At 47.4% G+C, this 20,691-nt stretch overlaps 1 protein-coding gene across 5 annotated transcripts in view; it reads left to right on the forward strand.

Moving 5' to 3' along the window:
• The window catches only part of Pld (Phospholipase D), a 176,710-nt gene extending 159,112 nt beyond the window's left edge, over positions 1-17,598 (forward strand). For all 5 annotated transcript variants that reach the window (XM_075871757.1, XM_075871756.1, XM_075871754.1 and 2 more), the window contains 4 exons: positions 844-1,010; positions 4,197-4,264; positions 5,825-6,172; positions 17,166-17,598. In XM_075871757.1, the coding sequence (XP_075727872.1) occupies positions 844-1,010; positions 4,197-4,264; positions 5,825-6,172; positions 17,166-17,390 (808 nt within the window). In that variant the 3' untranslated portion in view covers positions 17,391-17,598. The remainder of the gene's footprint in view (positions 1-843; positions 1,011-4,196; positions 4,265-5,824; positions 6,173-17,165) is intronic.
• Positions 17,599-20,691: the final 3,093 nt, after the last annotated feature.

Below are 20,691 nucleotides of genomic sequence, written 5' to 3' on the forward strand. Positions count from 1 at the left end.
ACTTCCCTATATTGTACCTATAAGAAAATCTGTGCGCAAGCAAGCTCACTCTTGAGCTATGTAGTGGGTTACTAATCTGCATATACGATTTTACCAGATAAGCTAAAATTTCTTAGGTACGGCCTCACATGTGCTGCAAAAGCCAGGTGTAACTGAAAATAGCGGACACAAGGAACTGCGTTACAGCGGCCAAGAAATGCTTTTCCTTTGGTGACACGGCATGTTCATTATGCAGATGCTTGTTACTTCCGCAATTTTTTTGCGGTATTGACAAGGAATAACCTACAAACAGTGTGGTGATAGTGAATTGAGCGTTTTTTGTGGCCTAAAGGTCCTATATAATAATTCTTGTTGAAATATTTTGCTACACATGATGGCTTTCGTAAAGGTATAGTAAAGTGATTAACAAGAGCTTGGTGTTTGTAGGGCGTCTGTGTAAGAATTTAGTTTTGCTTTACCTTTTTATAGAAACACTCGTTGCGAGTGGATAACTGTAGACGAAACTTAGTTAACCTCTCTGCTTTTCCCCTTCGCTTTTCTGTCGCTCGGCTTTACCGGTGGTGAAACTAGGTTTATGAAGGAGGGTAGGTTGACTGACTTCAGAATAAATATATATATCTTTGCGTACTTATTGCAAGTAATTATTATAAAAAACACTGTGATTTGCTATAACTTTTTCATTTGCCTTAATTCTCGTGTTCAGAACCTTGGCATCTAATAGCGTGAATCTCACTCATGTGTACAAAGTCGATCAATGCGCGTGTCGCAAAGGATGATAGAGATAGCAGACATCCCCACAATCACTATCATCCGCGCTTGTGTTGCCCTCACACCTCCGCGCAGGAACAAGCAGAACTTCCGGGTGTACGTGGTGATGCCCCTGCTTCCGGCGTTCGAAGGCGAAGTGGGCACTGACACGGGAGTGGCCATCCAGGCCATCACACACTGGAACTACGCTTCCATGTGCCGTGGCGACTCTTCGATTCTCGAGCGCCTCAAGGCGGCGGACGGTGAGCTCGACATTCCAAACAGTATGACCCCTGAGATCGGTGGAGATCGTTGTGGCGCTGCCGAATCATCGAGGCCGTGCTCGGCAACCGTGAGATGCCGAGCGCCGGTGGCTATTGTGCTAAAGGCATTTTTAAAGACAATGCATTAATTTTTCGTTTGGCTGATCAAACTTTGCCCTAAATACAGGCATCAGAACCTTTAAAAAATATCATCAAGGTAAATACATCTAATGCGGTTCTTAAAAGCCACGTAGCTACATACATGAACAAATACTATCAATGAGAATACATTTTTGTTCAAAAGTCTGTCTCGGTGCACAATATGGGTGTTTCGTATAAGTTATCTGCATTGTTACAGTGATAGGCTTTATTGGCTGGAATATTAGAGGGGCCTGAGAGGTGCAACAACACTGTAAGCAAAAAATGAGCCGAGATGGGAGTTTCTCCAGCATATGGGCCCCCAAAACTCCCCTGCCCCAATTATTTCCTCCCTAGTAAGGAGTGAACTCCTTAATGACAGAGTTTATGAACGACATGACCTTGTTGAACCCTCAAGGGAGTTTAAGGTCACGTGGTTACAAACTCCCTATGAGAGTGATAAAAACCTTTTTTGTTTGCGACGTGCGTACGTTTGTGTGTGTGTTTGTGTGTATGTACGGGCATCTGTTTGCACTTTGGTGTGAAACACCAGTGCTCTTTGTAGCGAACTGTGTGACAGTCAATGACATCTCTCGACAGTCAACAAAATTATCAGGGCAGCGAAGATTTCCAATGACCGTTTGGTGTTTATTGATAACATTTGTAGATATTTGTCACCGTTGAACCACCTTGGACATCGGTCCGATTCCTCAACGAAACGCCGCGAATTCCGCGCTTCAAAGGGGCGAGTTACAAAAAAATTTCGAAGAATAATTTAATGGTAACAAAACTAAGCTGTTGCGATTGTTAGCGATTGCTTCTGAAGTTTCAACGTCAAAAACTTTAAACATCTAAGAGGTAAGAAGGCCTCGCTATTTCGTCGATATCGACCCGGCATCGTAGCGAACTCGCAATTGGCGCCGGCCGCCGTGGCGAGTGGGCTATCACCGACCACCGGCGAGGCAAAGAATGTGAATTACAAAAACTAAACGCTGCTTGAACGAATAACAGTCTTCTCCGCCGTGGGACTTTAGCTGTCAAATGACCAACTCGAAGGCGAGCGCCGAACGAGTTGGAGACACACAGAAACGACGTTTGGTATGCACGCCCATGCAATGCATGCGAGCAACAGCAACCGCGAACCGTCCCATTCGTTTAAGTCCATCGCTGCCTAGCTTATACTGCGTGGATAGCGGACACCTATTTCTGTGCTTGAGAAAAATCACGAGACGAAGGCTGCACATCAGCAAGCATTTTGTGATCGCCAGCCGTCATTCATCGAATCACCGTGCTGTACTCGTGAGTGAGGCCTAGTCGTCGAACGTGGTAACGACGGTGTAGCTCTGTTCATCGCTAGAGCTGCTGAATGTGCGTCGTTGATGTGTTTATGCAATGCCGCTCGGGCTTTGTGTACGATTCACTGCATTTCACGGATTCATACGCAGTGCAAAAAAAGGTTGTTAGGTTCATTTATAACTCGTACGGTTCTACTTCGATGACAAAACTTGTCTTGAAAAGCAAATTTCCAAACATTCCGGACTAAAATCGAATATTGCGCTTAAAATTTCTTTTCCAGTTAATAAAAGGTCACTATGCAGTTCACACATCACATATCGTTCACTTTTCATTGGGTTACGGAACAAGACAGAGACACAATCTTACTATCTCTCCATTGATGCAACGAACAAATTGTTTCAAATATTCTTTTTTTCCGAGGACTATCGTGGATTGGAACAATCTACATAACGATGTTGTTACCCTAAATACATTGTCTGCATTTGAAGAGTCACTGCAGAAATGATTGTTATCTACGTTTGTACCTTGCTTTTTGTTGATTCTCTTGTCTCGAAGAATCACTGCAGCTATCAGTTACATAAGTTTGTATTACATTTGTTTTTGATTGTTTGTTTGCCTGTTTTCACTGATGTTTATGTTTATGTTTTGTACCACCCCTGCTATGATCTTGTAAAAGATCGCAGTACCAATAAATAAAATAAATAAATAAATACTGCTAATGTGAATTCAGTCTGTACTACAGAGCACCAACTGATAAAACTCTTAAGCTATAGTTAAAAGATTATTGAATATTAGGCAGGCTTAGGATAGAAGGCATGTGTGTTGAAGTGCTTGCATTAGGCCCTCGCAAATTCATACCTACGACATGCATGTTTATTGTTTCATTGTTAGCAAAAAAAAAAGAGTCCCTTCAGAGCGGCGTGGGACGTCAGAATGTGTTGCCTATGTATACCCGGTGGCTGAAGCGTATGTGTGCAGCGGGAGTGACAAGCTGTGTTGAGTGTATGTTAGTGTACTGAGCTCAATATTGCGTGCTTTGAAGGTAATGAAATTAAAGTTACGCTTCCGAATGGTACGGCTGCTGACGTAATTTCTGACCTGAAAAAGTTCCCCGATGGATGTAATAAAAAACTCCCTTTAAACCACCCAGAAAACCCTTGCCGTTGGGGAGTAAATTTTTACTCCCTCCGAACGGTGTTTATAACAACCCCAGCGGAGCTTGCGCTAGAGGACAAGTCGTTTACTCCCATCTCAGCTTATTTGTGTTTACAGTGAAGCAGTAATTCATTGGGAGTCTTCTGGGCAATTAATTGAGTGTGGCCGTTTGTGACAGATATATTTTTGTAAGTGGCGCATCGGGCAATTTTTGAGCGTCCGTCAGAGTTCTTTTCAAAGCGAATATTGTTGCCAGTTATTCACAAGGTAAAAATTAAAAGCAATGAGAACTTCAAACTTGTACTCAGATGGATAAAGTTTTGGCCTTTTTTTTTTCTTGCTGCCTTGTCTGGTTTTACGTTTTCAAACAACTAAAACAACGTCAAGTCGCAGAACCGGAGACTAAAGGACACAGAATAAACGCTTTGCGGTTTGCTGTGTTTCGATACTCTGGTGTCATCGAGGCACCGTCATAGTCACTTTTCCTGCCCCTATAGCTTTGTGGTTGTCATCGAACGTGGCCGCTTTCAATGGCGCTTGTGAACGTTTTCACTTCTGCGGCATTTATTTGCAACCTTTGTTTTGCTGCGTGTGCAGTGCCCGACCCAACCAAGTACATCGACTTCTTCGGACTCAGGAAACACGACGAGCTGCACGGAAAGCTGGTAAGCATCCATCTTAAAAACATTGTGTTCGTAATAAACATTGACAATAGGAACATACGAAAGTAAATGGTGCTTGTGATCTCAACAGCCAACTATTCAGATTTTCTCTGGGGATACCGTGTTTCTCGACTTGATTTGGGCTTAAGGTACAAATAGCGCTTCTATGGATGTAGGAGTTGCGGTGGTGGCGGAAGGCATTCATTCTACTTGAGAGATGTGGACTTGCTCAGGAACCACATACTTGGTGAAGTCGAAAATCCGGGAAACCACTGGTCGAAGCCACGAGTCTGGCCCTTTTGACCAATGCCTCTGGGGCGTGAATGCCTGAGAAAACTTGTCGGGCTGTCTCCCAGTCCTTTCGTATAGGGTTGATTGATTGATATATGGGGTTTAACGTCCCAAAACCACCATATGATTATGAAAGACGCTGTAGTAGAGGGCTCCGGAAATTTCGACCACCTGGGGTTCTCTAACATGCGCCCAAATCTGAGCACACGGGCCTACAACATTTGTGCCTCCATCAGAAATGCAGCCGCTGCAGCCGGGATTCGATCCCGCGACCTGCGGGTCAGCAGCCGAGTACCTTAGCCACTAGACTACCGCGGCGGGGCCTCTCGTATAGGGTTGAAGGGCGGAAATCTGAGAGGTGAACTTTCTATGATAGACCCATGCCAAGTTATATATGCCAATCACCTTACAGCAGCATAAGCAGGTGTCAGTGAGCGTATTGCAAAAAAGCTTCAGGCATCCCACAGCGCGTCAGATGAGCAGAAACAGTCGAGCAGCGGTTCTAATGAATTTCCTTTGTGAGTTTGTGTGAAGTTATCCAGTTTAGTGTTGGTGCCTGTGATTACGTTATTTGTAGACTATGAGTGTGCGGCAATAGACATGTCAGCCTTTCCCTACCCTACCTTGCTAGATTTGTTACAGTGAGCTAAACAATAATACAACAAAGCCACTGCCAAGCCCTTCTGCAATGACTTCAGGCACTAATGTTGCTGGAGCCACATCTTTCCTGTTTCACGGCCCACGACTGAACATCATAACAGTGTGCATCTCGGAACAGGCGAGTTAGTCAGACGGACACCTATGCATCGTCAGGCCGCGCTCTTAAAACGCTCTGCGGTTTTAACGTTTCATTATGGAGTTTTAGAATAGCGCACCGCGAGCCCTTGCGGTGCGGTCATTGCCACTGCGCATGCGTCGTAACGCGAGTTGGCGTCCACGTTCGCGGATTGCACGCAAAAAAATCCGAAATTGCGTGCGGTAATTGCGGCCCGCATGTGGCCTGCAAGCACTGGTTTCGAGGCTACGGCGGAGTGATGGCGGCCCGCACGTGGCACGCAATCGCTGGTTTTGAGGCTACGGTGTCGCTGCGATCGTGCGTTGCGGATCGCAGCAGGGCAAACGCTATTTTAAAGCTCATATGGCGCCCGCTACGCCCGCAATGTTCGCAGCGCTTGCAAACGGTATTCTAAAACTCCCTATTACTACAGATCATACTAATACCGGTACCCTTGGTTGCTCGTTGTTCATGTCCCGCACACGCACCCATCGCAGACCCAGGAGCTTGTCTACGTGCACAGCAAGCTGATGATTGTGGACGACGAGGTGACCATCATCGGCTCGGCGAACATCAATGATCGCAGCCTCCTGGGAAGGCGCGACAGCGAGCTGGCGGTGGTGGTGCACGACACGGAACGCGAGAAGAGCATCATGGACGGCCGCATCTACTCGGCGGGACGGTTCGCGGGGTCGCTGCGACGCAGCCTGTTTCGCGAGCACCTGGGCCTCCTGGAGGGCGACGGCAGCACGAACGGCATCGATATCAGGGATCCCGTCGCGTCATCCTTCTACGACGGCGTCTGGAGGACCACTGCACGCCGCAACGCCCAGATCTTCGAGAAGGTGACGATACATTGTTATTGCAAAGAGTGTCTCGCATTTTGGGTGTATCTGTGTATTTGAAAGCAAGTTTGTATTGTCTCTGTTCTGCTTTACGCGCTCAACAAAGACACAACCACACGAGACGCTAGCTAGCAAGGGACTGTTTATTGATGGCTGCCGCGCCGCGCGCGCGCCCTCTCTCAAGGTGGCCAGGTGAGGTGGGATCATCCCGATTTATTAAGCGGTGGCCCGCCTGGTACATCCTCCTTTTTCTTTAGGTGATGTAGTCGGCAAAGCGCGTCGGTGCTCTACGTGGCCTAGTTGATCTTCTGAGACTCGAGTCGGCTGCTTCTTGTGCCTGGCAAGTGACCTTATGCTGGGACGGGACCACGTCGGGGTCCCTTGATGGTTGACTTGCAATGGGTGGTGCACGTGCAGCTGACTGGTTCAGTAGAGCATCCGATGCAGGCGCCTGTTGTGACGGATGTCGTTCCTTTCGTGATGCGGATGCTGTTGTCAAATCGGGCGCTGTATCTGATGTTGAATGTTGTCTATGCTGTATAGGCGACGGGATTATCGGTGCGACATCCTTGTCATCCAGTGGGTCTAAGTGTTCGGGCGTCCTTTTTAGATGCTGACGATTCCTTCGATAACGCCGGCCTTCATCTGTACAGACTTCAATGGGTATACCGTGGCGAGCAAACATGGTCCCTAGTGTGTCCACTACGACCTGACTTGTTGACTGAGGCAACTGTTCCACTTCTGGGTAGTTGGAGTAGGCACAGTACGCAACCAGGTAACGCTTGCCCCCATGGTCAAATAGGTCGACACCAATTCGCTGCCACGGCCGCGTTGGGATTTCCCTCGATAACAGTGGCTCTGAAGGTTGCCGGTAGGCAAAGTGCTGACATGTGGCACACTTGCTAATGAGTGACTTGATGTCAGCATTCATCCCAGGCCAGTACATCAGAAGGCGTGCTCTGGCTTTGCACTTGCTCATTCCCAAATGGCCTTCATGAAGACGTTGCAGCATGGATCGCCTCAGACTCTTTGGGATTACCACCCTGCTGCCCCGCAAAAGCACTCCATCAACATATGACAGTTCTGACAAACATGGAGCTAGTTCGCCTGAGACTGGTCGTCCTTCCTGGAGTGCCTCCACCACTTGCTTGAGGTATGGGTCCGCCAGGATTGCAGAGGTCAGTTCAGTCTTCGTGTTCTCACTTACGATGCTGGCTAGCACGCGAGTCGCATGGATGCATACGTCTTGTTCGCTTTCTCCGTCACTCGGTTGGGTTCCTGGAATTCGGGACAGTGTGTCCGCCACTAGCAGATGCTTCCCAGGAACATATTGCAATTTGATATCAAAAGGCATTAGCCTCAAGAAATAGCGCTGCAATCGTGGCGGCATTTCACTCAGGTTCTTTTGTGAAATAGCAAGCAAAGGTCGGTGGTCTGTTTCGACTGTCACTGATAACCCCAGTACGAACTCCCGGAAACGCTCACAAGCAAACGTCACGGCCAGCGCTTCCTTTTCAATTTGGGCATATTTTGTTTCAGCCTTTGAGAGCACCCTTGAAGCATAACCCACTGGGCGCCAATCTTGGTCATGGAGTTGAAGAAGAGCAGCACCTACTGCAAAGCTTGATGCATCAGCTGAGAGTTTCGTTTGCTTCAATGGGTCAAAAACTGCGATCACTGGAGCCGATGTCAAAGCCTTAATAAGATCTTTCCATTCTTTGTCATGGTGAACTTCCCATATGAATTCAACATCATTCTTTATCAATGACCTAAGGGCGTCAGTTCTTTTTGAGAGATTAGGTATGAATTTGCCAAAGTAATTCATAATACCTAAAAACCTTTGAACTTCCTGTTTACTCGACGGCTTTTGCAGGATTAGTTCCGATTGTTACAGGATTGGACGGTGGCAGGGGACCTTGCCGGGCACCCGACAGAACTGAAAGTGGATACAGGAGCGCAAGCGAACATATTGCCGTACTCGTACTTTCCCTGCATCGGATGCTCTACTGAACCAGTCAGCTGCACGTGCACCACCCATTGCAAGTCAACCATCAAGGGACCCCGACGTGGTCCCGTCCCAGCATAAGGTCACTTGCCAGGCACAAGAAGCAGCCGACTCGAGTCTCAGAAGATCAACTAGGCCACGTAGAGCACCGACGCGCTTTTGCATGTTGGCAACGCATTCAATGAGACTAGCATCGGGTTTTATTCCTTCTTTGCTGATACAATCTCCCAGGAATTTAACTTCGGCCTTCGCGAACAGACACTTTTCTTTGTTCAGTGTCAGGCCAGCCTTTCTCGCTGCCATCAGTGCTGCACGCAGGCGTTGATCATGCTGCTCTTTTGATGCACCCCAAATTAAAATATCATCGACATATACGCGTGTGCCCGGCAGGTTTTCAAACACTTCCGTCATTGCCTTCTGAAATACTTCGGGGGCGGACGCGATACCAAATGGCAGGCGCAAAAATCGGTATCTTCCGAACGGCGTGCTAAAGGTGCAGATCTTTGAAGTGTCTTCGTCTAAGGGGATCTGGTGAAACCCGCTATTGGCATCAAGCTTGGTGAACATCACCGCTCCTGCCAGCTCTGCTTCTATTTCTTCACGTGAGGGTAGCTGATAATGCTCGCGTTTAAGGCTTCGATTAATGTACCGCGGGTCTAGGCATATTCGCATGCGGCCATTCTTCTTCATAATAAGAACAAGTGGACTCACCCAGTCTGACGGCTCTTCCATTTTGCATATGATGCCCTGCGAGACCATCCGGGCCAACTCCTGCTTAAGTGGCGCTCGCAGTGCGTGTGGCACTTTCCTCGGCGGCATGATCGTGGGGCGCGCATCATCCTTCATTGCCAGCGAATATGGTCTACGGATGCAGCCCAGACCGTGGAATAACTCCGGGAACTCGGTGACCCAGTCGGTGCTAACGTCACTTCTTGAAGATACATCGTGAACGCGGGAAATCAGCCCGAAACGTTCTGCTGCATTCAATCCGAGTAGGACTTGCTTGCCTCTCTTGACCACAAAAAAACTGATATTCTCTTGCTGCTCTCCTAGACGTAGTGGCAGACTGATAACGCCCAAATGATGTATTTTGCTTCCTTCGTAGTTAGTAAGTACTGTGGTCGATGGCCGCACCATGGTCGGCAAACGCATCCTGCGAAAGTACGAGTACGGCAATATGTTCGCTTGCGCTCCTGTATCCACTTTCAGTTCTGTCGGGTGCCCGGCAAGGTCCCCTGCCACCGTCCAATCCTGATTTTTGGACACGTTTCTGATTTGTACCGTGAGAACTTGAATGTCTTCATCGGTAGCGTCCGAGGACTCCTCCAGTGCATCTTCTGTTGCAGCGACGCCTAACTCATGAACGCCGCGTCTACTCCTGCAGCAAGCTGCAAAATGGTTTCTTTTGTTGCACAGCGTGCACGTTTTTCCAAACGCTGGGCAGCGTCTTGGTCCGTGAATCTTGCCACAGTAGCCACAGCGTCGACGTTGTCCGCTCGTACGAGACTGTCCGGCAGCGTTTGCAATTTTTTCGACTCTCTGCACTTTCGCTTCGCTTTCAAGAGCCCGGTTCTGCGTTGCTGCCAGTTCCGCGGCTTTGCAGATTTCTACAGCTGATTCTAGGGTTAAGTCCTTCTCCTGAAGCAGGCGTGCACGTAGCTTCTTGTCGACGATACCGCACACTATCTGGTCCCTCACCATCGAGTCCCTAAGTTCGCCAAAATTACAAGTCTGTGCTTTCAACTGAATATCGCGCAAAAACTGTTCGAAAGGTTCACCATCCTGTTGTTGCCGACTGCGCAGAACGTACCTCTCGAATGTCTCGTTGCACCGAGGCGTGCAGTAGTCTTCGAAGGCTTTGACGATCGAGTCATAGTCCTCTCGTTGTTCTGCTGATAGAGGTAGGGTGTTAAACACTTCAATTGCCTCTGGGCCCGCGACGTGTAGAAAGATGGCAGCCTTCTGTGCTGGCGTCCGTTTCTTGTTGGTCTCAGTAGCTTTGAAGTAGAGTTCGATTCGTTGGCGGAACTTTTTCCAGTTGTCGGCCGGAGTATTTGTCAGTACAAGTGGCTCGGGTGGTGGTAGGCAGTCCATCTTCAGCGCAGGGTTCGACTGTTACACTTCCTATTCTGTTTACATCATCTCAGAAGATCAACTAGGCCACGTAGAGCACCGACGCGCTTTGCCGACTACATCACCTAAAGAAAAAGGAGGATGTACCAGGCGGGCCACCGCTTAATAAATCGGGATGATCCCACCTCACCTGGCCACCTTGAGAGAGGGCGCGCGCGCGGCGCGGCAGCCATCAATAAACAGTCCCTTGCTAGCTAGCGTCTCGTGTGGTTGTGTCTTTGTTGAGCGCGTAAAGCAGAACATGGTGTCAGAAGTGTAACAGTCGAACCCTGCGCTGAAGATGGACTGCCTACCACCACCCGAGCCACTTGTACTGACAAATACTCCGGCCGACAACTGGAAAAAGTTCCGCCAACGAATCGAACTCTACTTCAAAGCTACTGAGACCAACAAGAAACGGACGCCAGCACAGAAGGCTGCCATCTTTCTACACGTCGCGGGCCCAGAGGCAATTGAAGTGTTTAACACCCTACCTCTATCAGCAGAACAACGAGAGGACTATGACTCGATCGTCAAAGCCTTCGAAGACTACTGCACGCCTCGGTGCAACGAGACATTCGAGAGGTACGTTCTGCGCAGTCGGCAACAACAGGATGGTGAACCTTTCGAACAGTTTTTGCGCGATATTCAGTTGAAAGCACAGACTTGTAATTTTGGCGAACTTAGGGACTCGATGGTGAGGGACCAGATAGTGTGCGGTATCGTCGACAAGAAGCTACGTGCACGCCTGCTTCAGGAGAAGGACTTAACCCTAGAATCAGCTGTAGAAATCTGCAAAGCCGCGGAACTGGCAGCAACGCAGAACCGGGCTCTTGAAAGCGAAGCGAAAGTGCAGAGAGTCGAAAAAATTGCAAACGCTGCCGGACAGTCTCGTACGAGCGGACAACGTCGACGCTGTGGCTACTGTGGCAAGATTCACGGACCAAGACGCTGCCCAGCGTTTGGAAAAACGTGCACGCTGTGCAACAAAAGAAACCATTTTGCAGCTTGCTGCAGGAGTAGACGCGGCGTTCATGAGTTAGGCGTCGCTGCAACAGAAGATGCACTGGAGGAGTCCTCGGACGCTACCGATGAAGACATTCAAGTTCTCACGGTACAAATCAGAAACGTGTCCAAAAATCAGGATTGGACGGTGGCAGGGGACCTTGCCGGGCACCCGACAGAACTGAAAGTGGATACAGGAGCGCAAGCGAACATATTGCCGTACTCGTACTTTCGCAGGATGCGTTTGCCGACCATGGTGCGGCCATCGACCACAGTACTTACTAACTACGAAGGAAGCAAAATACATCATTTGGGCGTTATCAGTCTGCCACTACGTCTAGGAGAGCAGCAAGAGAATATCAGTTTTTTTGTGGTCAAGAGAGGCAAGCAAGTCCTACTCGGATTGAATGCAGCAGAACGTTTCGGGCTGATTTCCCGCGTTCACGATGTATCTTCAAGAAGTGACGTTAGCACCGACTGGGTCACCGAGTTCCCGGAGTTATTCCACGGTCTGGGCTGCATCCGTAGACCATATTCGCTGGCAATGAAGGATGATGCGCGCCCCACGATCATGCCGCCGAGGAAAGTGCCACACGCACTGCGAGCGCCACTTAAGCAGGAGTTGGCCCGGATGGTCTCGCAGGGCATCATATGCAAAATGGAAGAGCCGTCAGACTGGGTGAGTCCACTTGTTCTTATTATGAAGAAGAATGGCCGCATGCGAATATGCCTAGACCCGCGGTACATTAATCGAAGCCTTAAACGCGAGCATTATCAGCTACCCTCACGTGAAGAAATAGAAGCAGAGCTGGCAGGAGCGGTGATGTTCACCAAGCTTGATGCCAATAGCGGGTTTCACCAGATCCCCTTAGACGAAGACACTTCAAAGATCTGCACCTTTAGCACGCCGTTCGGAAGATACCGATTTTTGCGCCTGCCATTTGGTATCGCGTCCGCCCCCGAAGTATTTCAGAAGGCAATGACGGAAGTGTTTGAAAACCTGCCGGGCACACGCGTATATGTCGATGATATTTTAATTTGGGGTGCATCAAAAGAGCAGCATGATCAACGCCTGCGTGCAGCACTGATGGCAGCGAGAAAGGCTGGCCTGACACTGAACAAAGAAAAGTGTCTGTTCGCGAAGGCCGAAGTTAAATTCCTGGGAGATTGTATCAGCAAAGAAGGAATAAAACCCGATGCTAGTCTCATTGAATGCGTTGCCAACATGCAAAAGCCGTCGAGTAAACAGGAAGTTCAAAGGTTTTTAGGTATTATGAATTACTTTGGCAAATTCATACCTAATCTCTCAAAAAGAACTGACGCCCTTAGGTCATTGATAAAGAATGATGTTGAATTCATATGGGAAGTTCACCATGACAAAGAATGGAAAGATCTTATTAAGGCTTTGACATCGGCTCCAGTGATCGCAGTTTTTGACCCATTGAAGCAAACGAAACTCTCAGCTGATGCATCAAGCTTTGCAGTAGGTGCTGCTCTTCTTCAACTCCATGACCAAGATTGGCGCCCAGTGGGTTATGCTTCAAGGGTGCTCTCAAAGGCTGAAACAAAATATGCCCAAATTGAAAAGGAAGCGCTGGCCGTGACGTTTGCTTGTGAGCGTTTCCGGGAGTTCGTACTGGGGTTATCAGTGACAGTCGAAACAGACCACCGACCTTTGCTTGCTATTTCACAAAAGAACCTGAGTGAAATGCCGCCACGATTGCAGCGCTATTTCTTGAGGCTAATGCCTTTTGATATCAAATTGCAATATGTTCCTGGGAAGCATCTGCTAGTGGCGGACACACTGTCCCGAATTCCAGGAACCCAACCGAGTGACGGAGAAAGCGAACAAGACGTATGCATCCATGCGACTCGCGTGCTAGCCAGCATCGTAAGTGAGAACACGAAGACTGAACTGACCTCTGCAATCCTGGCGGACCCATACCTCAAGCAAGTGGTGGAGGCACTCCAGGAAGGACGACCAGTCTCAGGCGAACTAGCTCCATGTTTGTCAGAACTGTCATATGTTGATGGAGTGCTTTTGCGGGGCAGCAGGGTGGTAATCCCAAAGAGTCTGAGGCGACCCATGCTGCAACGTCTTCATGAAGGCCATTTGGGAATGAGCAAGTGCAAAGCCAGAGCACGCCTTCTGATGTACTGGCCTGGGATGAATGCTGACATCAAGTCACTCATTAGCAAGTGTGCCACATGTCAGCACTTTGCCTACCGGCAACCTTCAGAGCCACTGTTATCGAGGGAAATCCCAACGCGGCCGTGGCAGCGAATTGGTGTCGACCTATTTGACCATGGGGGCAAGCGTTACCTGGTTGCGTACTGTGCCTACTCCAACTACCCAGAAGTGGAACAGTTGCCTCAGTCAACAAGTCAGGTCGTAGTGGACACACTAGGGACCATGTTTGCTCGCCACGGTATACCCATTGAAGTCTGTACCGATGGAGGACCACAGTTCACATCGCGAGAGTTTAGACAGTTTGCAGTAAAATACGATTTTACTCATACCATATCCAGTCCACACTTCCCCAGGGCCAATGGTCTAGCTGAGAAAGGGGTACAGGTCGTAAAGCGCCTCTTGAAGAAAAGTGAGTACGCTGGCGAGGAGTTTTGGGTTGCACTGCTCAATTATCGAATCTCGCCCCTGATAGACGGACGCACACCAAGTCAGCTCCTTATGGGACGGATGCTTCGGGGACGACTTCCAGACTTCTCATCGGCTTCGACATCGTCAGTGCGGAAACATCCACAGGATCACGGCAAAGGCATACCTCTCACACCTCTCTCCGAAGGGGACGTCGTCAGAATAAGAAACGACAAGGGGTGGTTTCCGAAAGCCCGAGTAGAGAAACTTGCTGGCCCTAGATCTTACATAGTCTGTACAGATGAAGGCCGGCGTTATCGAAGGAATCGTCAGCATCTAAAAAGGACGCCCGAACACTTAGACCCACTGGATGACAAGGATGTCGCACCGATAATCCCGTCGCCTATACAGCATAGACAACATTCAACATCAGATACAGCGCCCGATTTGACAACAGCATCCGCATCACGAAAGGAACGACATCCGTCACAACAGGCGCCTGCATCGGATGCTCTACTGAACCAGTCAGCTGCACGTGCACCACCCATTGCAAGTCAACCATCAAGGGACCCCGACGTGGTCCCGTCCCAGCATAAGGTCACTTGCCAGGCACAAGAAGCAGCCGACTCGAGTCTCAGAAGATCAACTAGGCCACGTAGAGCACCGACGCGCTTTGCCGACTACATCACCTAAAGAAAAAGGAGGATGTACCAGGCGGGCCACCGCTTAATAAATCGGGATGCTGGCTTGAGAGAGGGCGCGCGCGCGCCCTCTCTCAAGGTGGCCAGGTGAGGTGGGATCATCCCGATTTATTAAGCGGTGGCCCGCCTGGTACAGTCTCTCAAGTGTACTTGGCGTCGTAGATGCGTTCGAAAAAAATCACGTAACCGGCGCCCATGGCGGCGAAAAAATGCGGCATAAGAAGGTACGCTGGTCGCGTGCGTATTTCTCTCCGCCGTAATTTTTTTTTCAAATTAGCGATACTCCCTCAATCGTACGCATGTCATCGATCAGCCGTTTCTGATAAAGCAGTCTTATCTTTTATTGACGCTATCAAGCTGTCTTGCCATTCCACGTTACATTTCATTGGTGGCGGGACATGAACACATGACCGTTGTCGTCACCTGGAGCAACTGAATGGTGGCGCTGCCAAGTACGTAAATGACCGTTGAACTGACGGCGTAAAAGAAAGAAAAAGCTCAGGGGGATGACCACGCGATGAACTTGAAATAAAAACAAGCTTGGGAACCCTTAAGCTTCGCTTTTAAAAGTTGAACGGGAAAGCGATGTCCTTCCCTTTGTGCATAATTCAACGCTCAGTGCATACTTTTCAATGTACGTTACTCGATCGATTGATTGATTGATTGATTGATTTGTGGGGTTTAACGTTCCAAAACCACCATTTGATTATGAGAGACGCCGTAGTGGAGGGCTCCGGAAATTTCGACCACCTGGGGTTCCTCAAATGTACGTTACTCGAGAATTTCACATTATATGTATTGCAAAACCTGTTACAAGATGCGTGTGCATTTAAAGCCTAAAACTTTATTTTACTGCATTTTAGGCAGAGGCGCGTCAGTGTGGTAGAACAACTGTTAGGCACGCAAACAGCCTGGCTTTGATCCTCACCCGTACCCAGAAAGTTAATTAGTTCTTTCATTTGCATATTTCATCAATTTTTGTTCACGGACAAGATTCGGTACACCACAAACGACGTCAATTGACACCTACGGCGGAATTTCTACGAAACGACATCTTTAATGCTATCGCGTTAACGGTATGTCAGGGAGTAACCACATGGCCGATATAGTGGGGGCTCCTGATATTTTATTGCAATAGCAATTATATGGATTGTCTCAGCTGCTTTCTGCCGTGGCTGCCGGAGCCGTCGTTCAGGCATATATATATATATATATATATATATATATATATATATATACGTAGATTATAAAGAGTCTGGCTTCGGTTGCCGTAGAATTAAATGAAAGTAAGTATACGCCTCTAAAAAACTGTTTATTAATGACGTTTCGATCGGAGACTGATCGAAACGTCACCAATAAACAGTTTTTAAAGGCGTATACTTATTTTCCTCATATATATATATATATATATATATATATATATATATATATATACTGGACTAGTATATAAATATAGTCCAGTAGATCCTCCGTGAGTGGTCACAACGTGGTTTATTTCGACGTTTCGGCCTAGAGTCTGGTCTTCATCAGGATCCTGATGAAAGCCAGACTCTAGGTAGAAACGTCGAAATAAACCACGTTGTGACCGCTCACGGAGGATCTACAGGACTATATGCAACGCTACGGCCACTCAACCACCATGCCTGCCTATATATATATATATATATATATATATATATATATATATATATATATATATATATATATATATATATATATATATATATATATATATATATATATATATATATATACGGGGCAGAATAGGCTAGCCTCCTCTTTCTGCATGTGGAGCGAAGAACATCGCCTCCGGCCGTGGTCGTCTGCGCGCGCGCCTATCTCGCAAGCGAACAAGTGTGTGGGGGGCACGGCACTTATGGTTGCTGCGCTACCACGGCAACGATCAGTGCTAGTGTGGGCTCCCATAGCAGGCGGGAGCTTCTACGAGTTGTGCTCTCAACACGGAAAAAAAAGACGTTGCTCAAAGTGTACCTTGATAGGCCGTGTTCTATTACTCCAGCGTTTTGTAGAGTTACGTGAGATCATCTCGAAGTTAGTTGACAGCCAGGCCTCACTTCGTACAGCATGACAATGTGTCGCTATGGCCGTGCTGCAGGAAACTTGGTTACTTAGCAAGCGCATGTTTGCCGCAACTATTAGTCCTCCTAAAAATGCTGGCCTTGCTTCGTAAAACATTCGAATATGTTGCTGTCACATTTATTGCTTCGCCCTTTTGGCGAAACTGTGACCTTTTATTCTACTTCGTGCTCTGTCAAACAGTGTTTGAACATGCTAGGTTGCCACACTGTATCTTCGTTGAATTCAGTATTGAAGACAGTTACTTAAAGAAATGCGAGCAATATCACGGAACAACAGATAGAAGGTAGAAGCGCACAATGCTGGAACTAAGTAGGGTTTTATTGAATGGAACACTACTGCCATTTTATCAGCACTTAGCATTGTTGCTGCTAATGTTTGAACGGAATTCGGCTAGTTAAGATGCTGTTACTTCTGAGCTTGCAGGGCACGATTTAACGCGGAATTGCTTTTGAATACCTCCCTCTTTGAACTTAGGTGTTCCGCTGTATTCCATCGGACAGCGTGCGTACATTCGCTGGCCTGCGGGAGTTCACCGCCATCCCTGGTCTGGCCGAGACTGACCCCGACCAGGCCCGCAACGAACTGCGAGAGGTCAGAGGGCACCTGGTCGACATGCCCATGGATTTTCTTGCCGAAGAGAGCCTCACGCCGGCAGCTGGCACCAAGGAGGCCCTTATGCCCATTGTTCTTTGGACCTGAAGGAGGCACTTCAAGGTTTTGAGCTTCGAACACTTGTGCAGAGGAAGGTTCAATGTCCGTACATTGAAAATGCTTTCTTTGTCTTCCCACCGAGTGAGACACGACGATGCGGCATCAGTATACTGATATGCATAAATGCTTGATTGTCAAGCTGTGCAACCTTATGGCGCTTCGAGCTGTCAACATGTGCTGACCTTGTGTTTTAGTATTGAATTTGGTGGTGCCTGCTCACTGAAATATTTGTCTGACAGTGGCTGTGAATCGGTGGGTACTCAAATGCAAGGCAACCCGTGAATACGCAAGAAGGGCCTGTATACCGACACAGCAAGCAGGTCGGGAAGATCACACACCCAAACTCTGTGCGAAGTTTGCTTCTAAATTACTTACGTCCACTCTCATTGCTATTTGTGTAAAAGGTCGGCAAGGAAGACTATTTTACCACATTTTTCGGGCTTCCTGCTTTCTTATGATGAGAGGAGGCAGAAGAAATACGTAAAATTCTAGTTTTGATACGCACATGTGGCGCTTCCTATTTGGCTAAAATCAAGGCTTGCTCAATTCCTAAAGTACCTGCATTTTCGTACTCACGTATTTTCAGCAACAATGAAGAGACTTATTCATAGACATTCACCTATGCATACTTCATTACCTGTTGCAGGTTCATTGAGAAACAAGTCATTATAACTACCATCTTTATTTCGCGTTCTGTTGCCGTTTTCACAGTGCGATCGCTAAGAGAGTACTATCCTGAGATGTCTAAATTTTACCCACAGTCTGCATAATTATAGTGACTTTGGTACTCTCCAGCTATCATGTTACAGTTACTTTGAAGGTTATCACTTGTGTGGAAACATTTGACAACCAAAAGTAACAACACTCTATTGCCTTGCTACATGGGTCTTTTTAACAGACTTTTCTCCTGCATAAGCATACAACACAGTGGTATATCATTCAATTAGAGCTTAGTTTCTGTGTAAAGCACCTGCAGTTGTCATGAGTCATTGGCAAACATGTCGTGCACCTGAAAAAAAAGCTGTTACGTGCAAAGTGCACTATCTGAAAAGTGTGGATCTAAAACTAATAATCAGATGAGCGCGTCAGACTTGAAGATCTGGCTGATTTTTGGGAAGCTCCCATCTTCGCAGTTCATTTGCGGAGGTGCATGTTAGCTTACAGAAGTTGAAAGGGCGGGATGAGTGGTGGTGCGGTAGTCACCTGCTAGCCCTCGTGTTGTGTAGGTGGAAGCCTGCAGAACCAGATACCTGAGCTTCATCGCGGAAGATCGAAGCTGACGGGAGGCCTATTTCAAAAAGTGCTGACTGCAGCTCTTGCATCGTAAGATCAACTACCGATAAACATTGTACTGATATATGGAGAGTGGTTTAACTACATACAAATTGAATATGAGACGGCCCTTTGGTATAAGAGTAGAGATTTATAATAAGCACTTTAAAGCTATAAGCTTTACTACTGCTTTCAGGTATTGCTTGACTGGGCTTGCTATTATTCCATTAAAACTTATCAAGAGCCCCGGGTGAGAAGATTCTCAGAAAAGAAATGAACACCTCATTTGATCTTTCTGTTGCTACTTACAATAAAATATCAGCTTTGAAACCTCTGATAGCCACTTCTCAATGTTCTTTTGTTGAATAGCATGAAGATAGCTCTTGTGCAACTTTCACTCAGTGTACCTGCTTTCACATCTTGGGAAAGAGATGACAAAGCCAATCTGAACTTTTCTTATGGTGTTTTTAGGTGTGAACTTACGTAAGTGCTGTTGAAAGCCACTTCAGAGGCCATTCGAGTTGCTATCTTCTTTTTTGCTTTATCTGGTCTCTTTTCCATGCTGTCTACTCTAGTGATATATTTGGCTAGTTGTGGGTAAATTGTATATTTCCTTTCCAAGATCTTCAGGGATGTATGTACACTATAAATACGTGCGAGATTTTTTCCCTTTGTTATTTTTAGTGACTCGTGTGTGACCTTTTCATTCGCTCATCATAATATAGCCTGCCTTCATATTCAAGCCATAATCAATTTATAACAGATTCTCTCTTTAGTGTATCAATTTTTTTTTTGCGTCGAGAACGTTCGAATGAAGTTCAGCCATTAAATCTCAATGTAAAAGGAAACAGTCGGCCCCCAAACTACCAGACAGCTTGCCGGCTCCTCCTTACAAAGCAGAATCTCAGAACTTGTGCTAGACGTACTGGACGGAAATGTTCTACACCAGAGCAACGCAATGTGTTGCTGGAGACCGCACGCTTTGTCCGAGAAACAGTGGCCACATGGGTTGGTTCGTGGAGCTTACGCTCGAACAGAGACAAGACCCCCATCTCAGAACCTTTGTAAAATCTACCCGTACTCGATAGCGACATTTTGTCACACCATCATTGAATGGCCAAACCTTAACACACCGTCACCCGAAGCTTGCGATGTGAAAATTCGGAAAGCTTCGAAGAATTCAAACACACACTTATCCCGCACCTCCTACGGTAGGGGCACACAATTTGGCCTCGCCAGTTCAGTGCAGATCGTCTTTGGAGCCGAAAGTAGCCATCCCTCTCCCACGTACATTGTATTGCGGAGCCAATGCTTCAATTCTAACTTTTCTAAGCGAGAAGCAACAAAATGCAGTCATTCGCCATGATCCTCGTATGTGTGGACCTGAAGTTCGAAAGAGGCCTGCTGAGCCAACCAGGCCTGGTGCATAGCTAGAATATCTGGAGACCCGAGCACAGATTCGCGCCACAACTCCTAACACTTTGTACGGATATTTTTTTACTGCTAATACATTACAAGGAGCTCTCATAACAAGCAACAAAAAGTGGAAAAACAGAATCTATACAGAGATATGCTGTTCACATATTCGCTGGTGGTCTTTCTCCAAGTTCCTGCAAACATTTTCAGTCACCTCGTTAGTCAGTGGCTTACACATGAGTTTCACAGCTCCGGTGTTCTTGTAACCAGGAGATGTGTTTTCCGGGTGTCGGACTGTTTTAAGGCGACCACTATCGCATTAATTCGTCATCATGTCTGTCGGCGTGGGTGTTCAAGACGTGCGTAAGATTTGGAATAAAGCAATTTGAAGGGGACCTGTTGTTTAACTCTTTAATTTTAATTGGTTCCACTGAGTACATTCAAGCGCTTCAAGGGAACAACTTCCAGCAAGGCGGCCAGTGCCATTGTTTGAGTGGAATTACCGGGGCTGCATTGCAGAGTAGGGAAAGATGACGCTGTGTTGCTAAAGAATGCAGACGAAGAACAGCTGTAGGGGCTGTACCATTACCTGCATTCGGTT

Source organism: Rhipicephalus microplus, chromosome 8 (assembly GCF_043290135.1).
Source record: "Rhipicephalus microplus isolate Deutch F79 chromosome 8, USDA_Rmic, whole genome shotgun sequence".
NCBI lineage: Eukaryota > Metazoa > Arthropoda > Arachnida > Ixodida > Ixodidae > Rhipicephalus > Rhipicephalus microplus.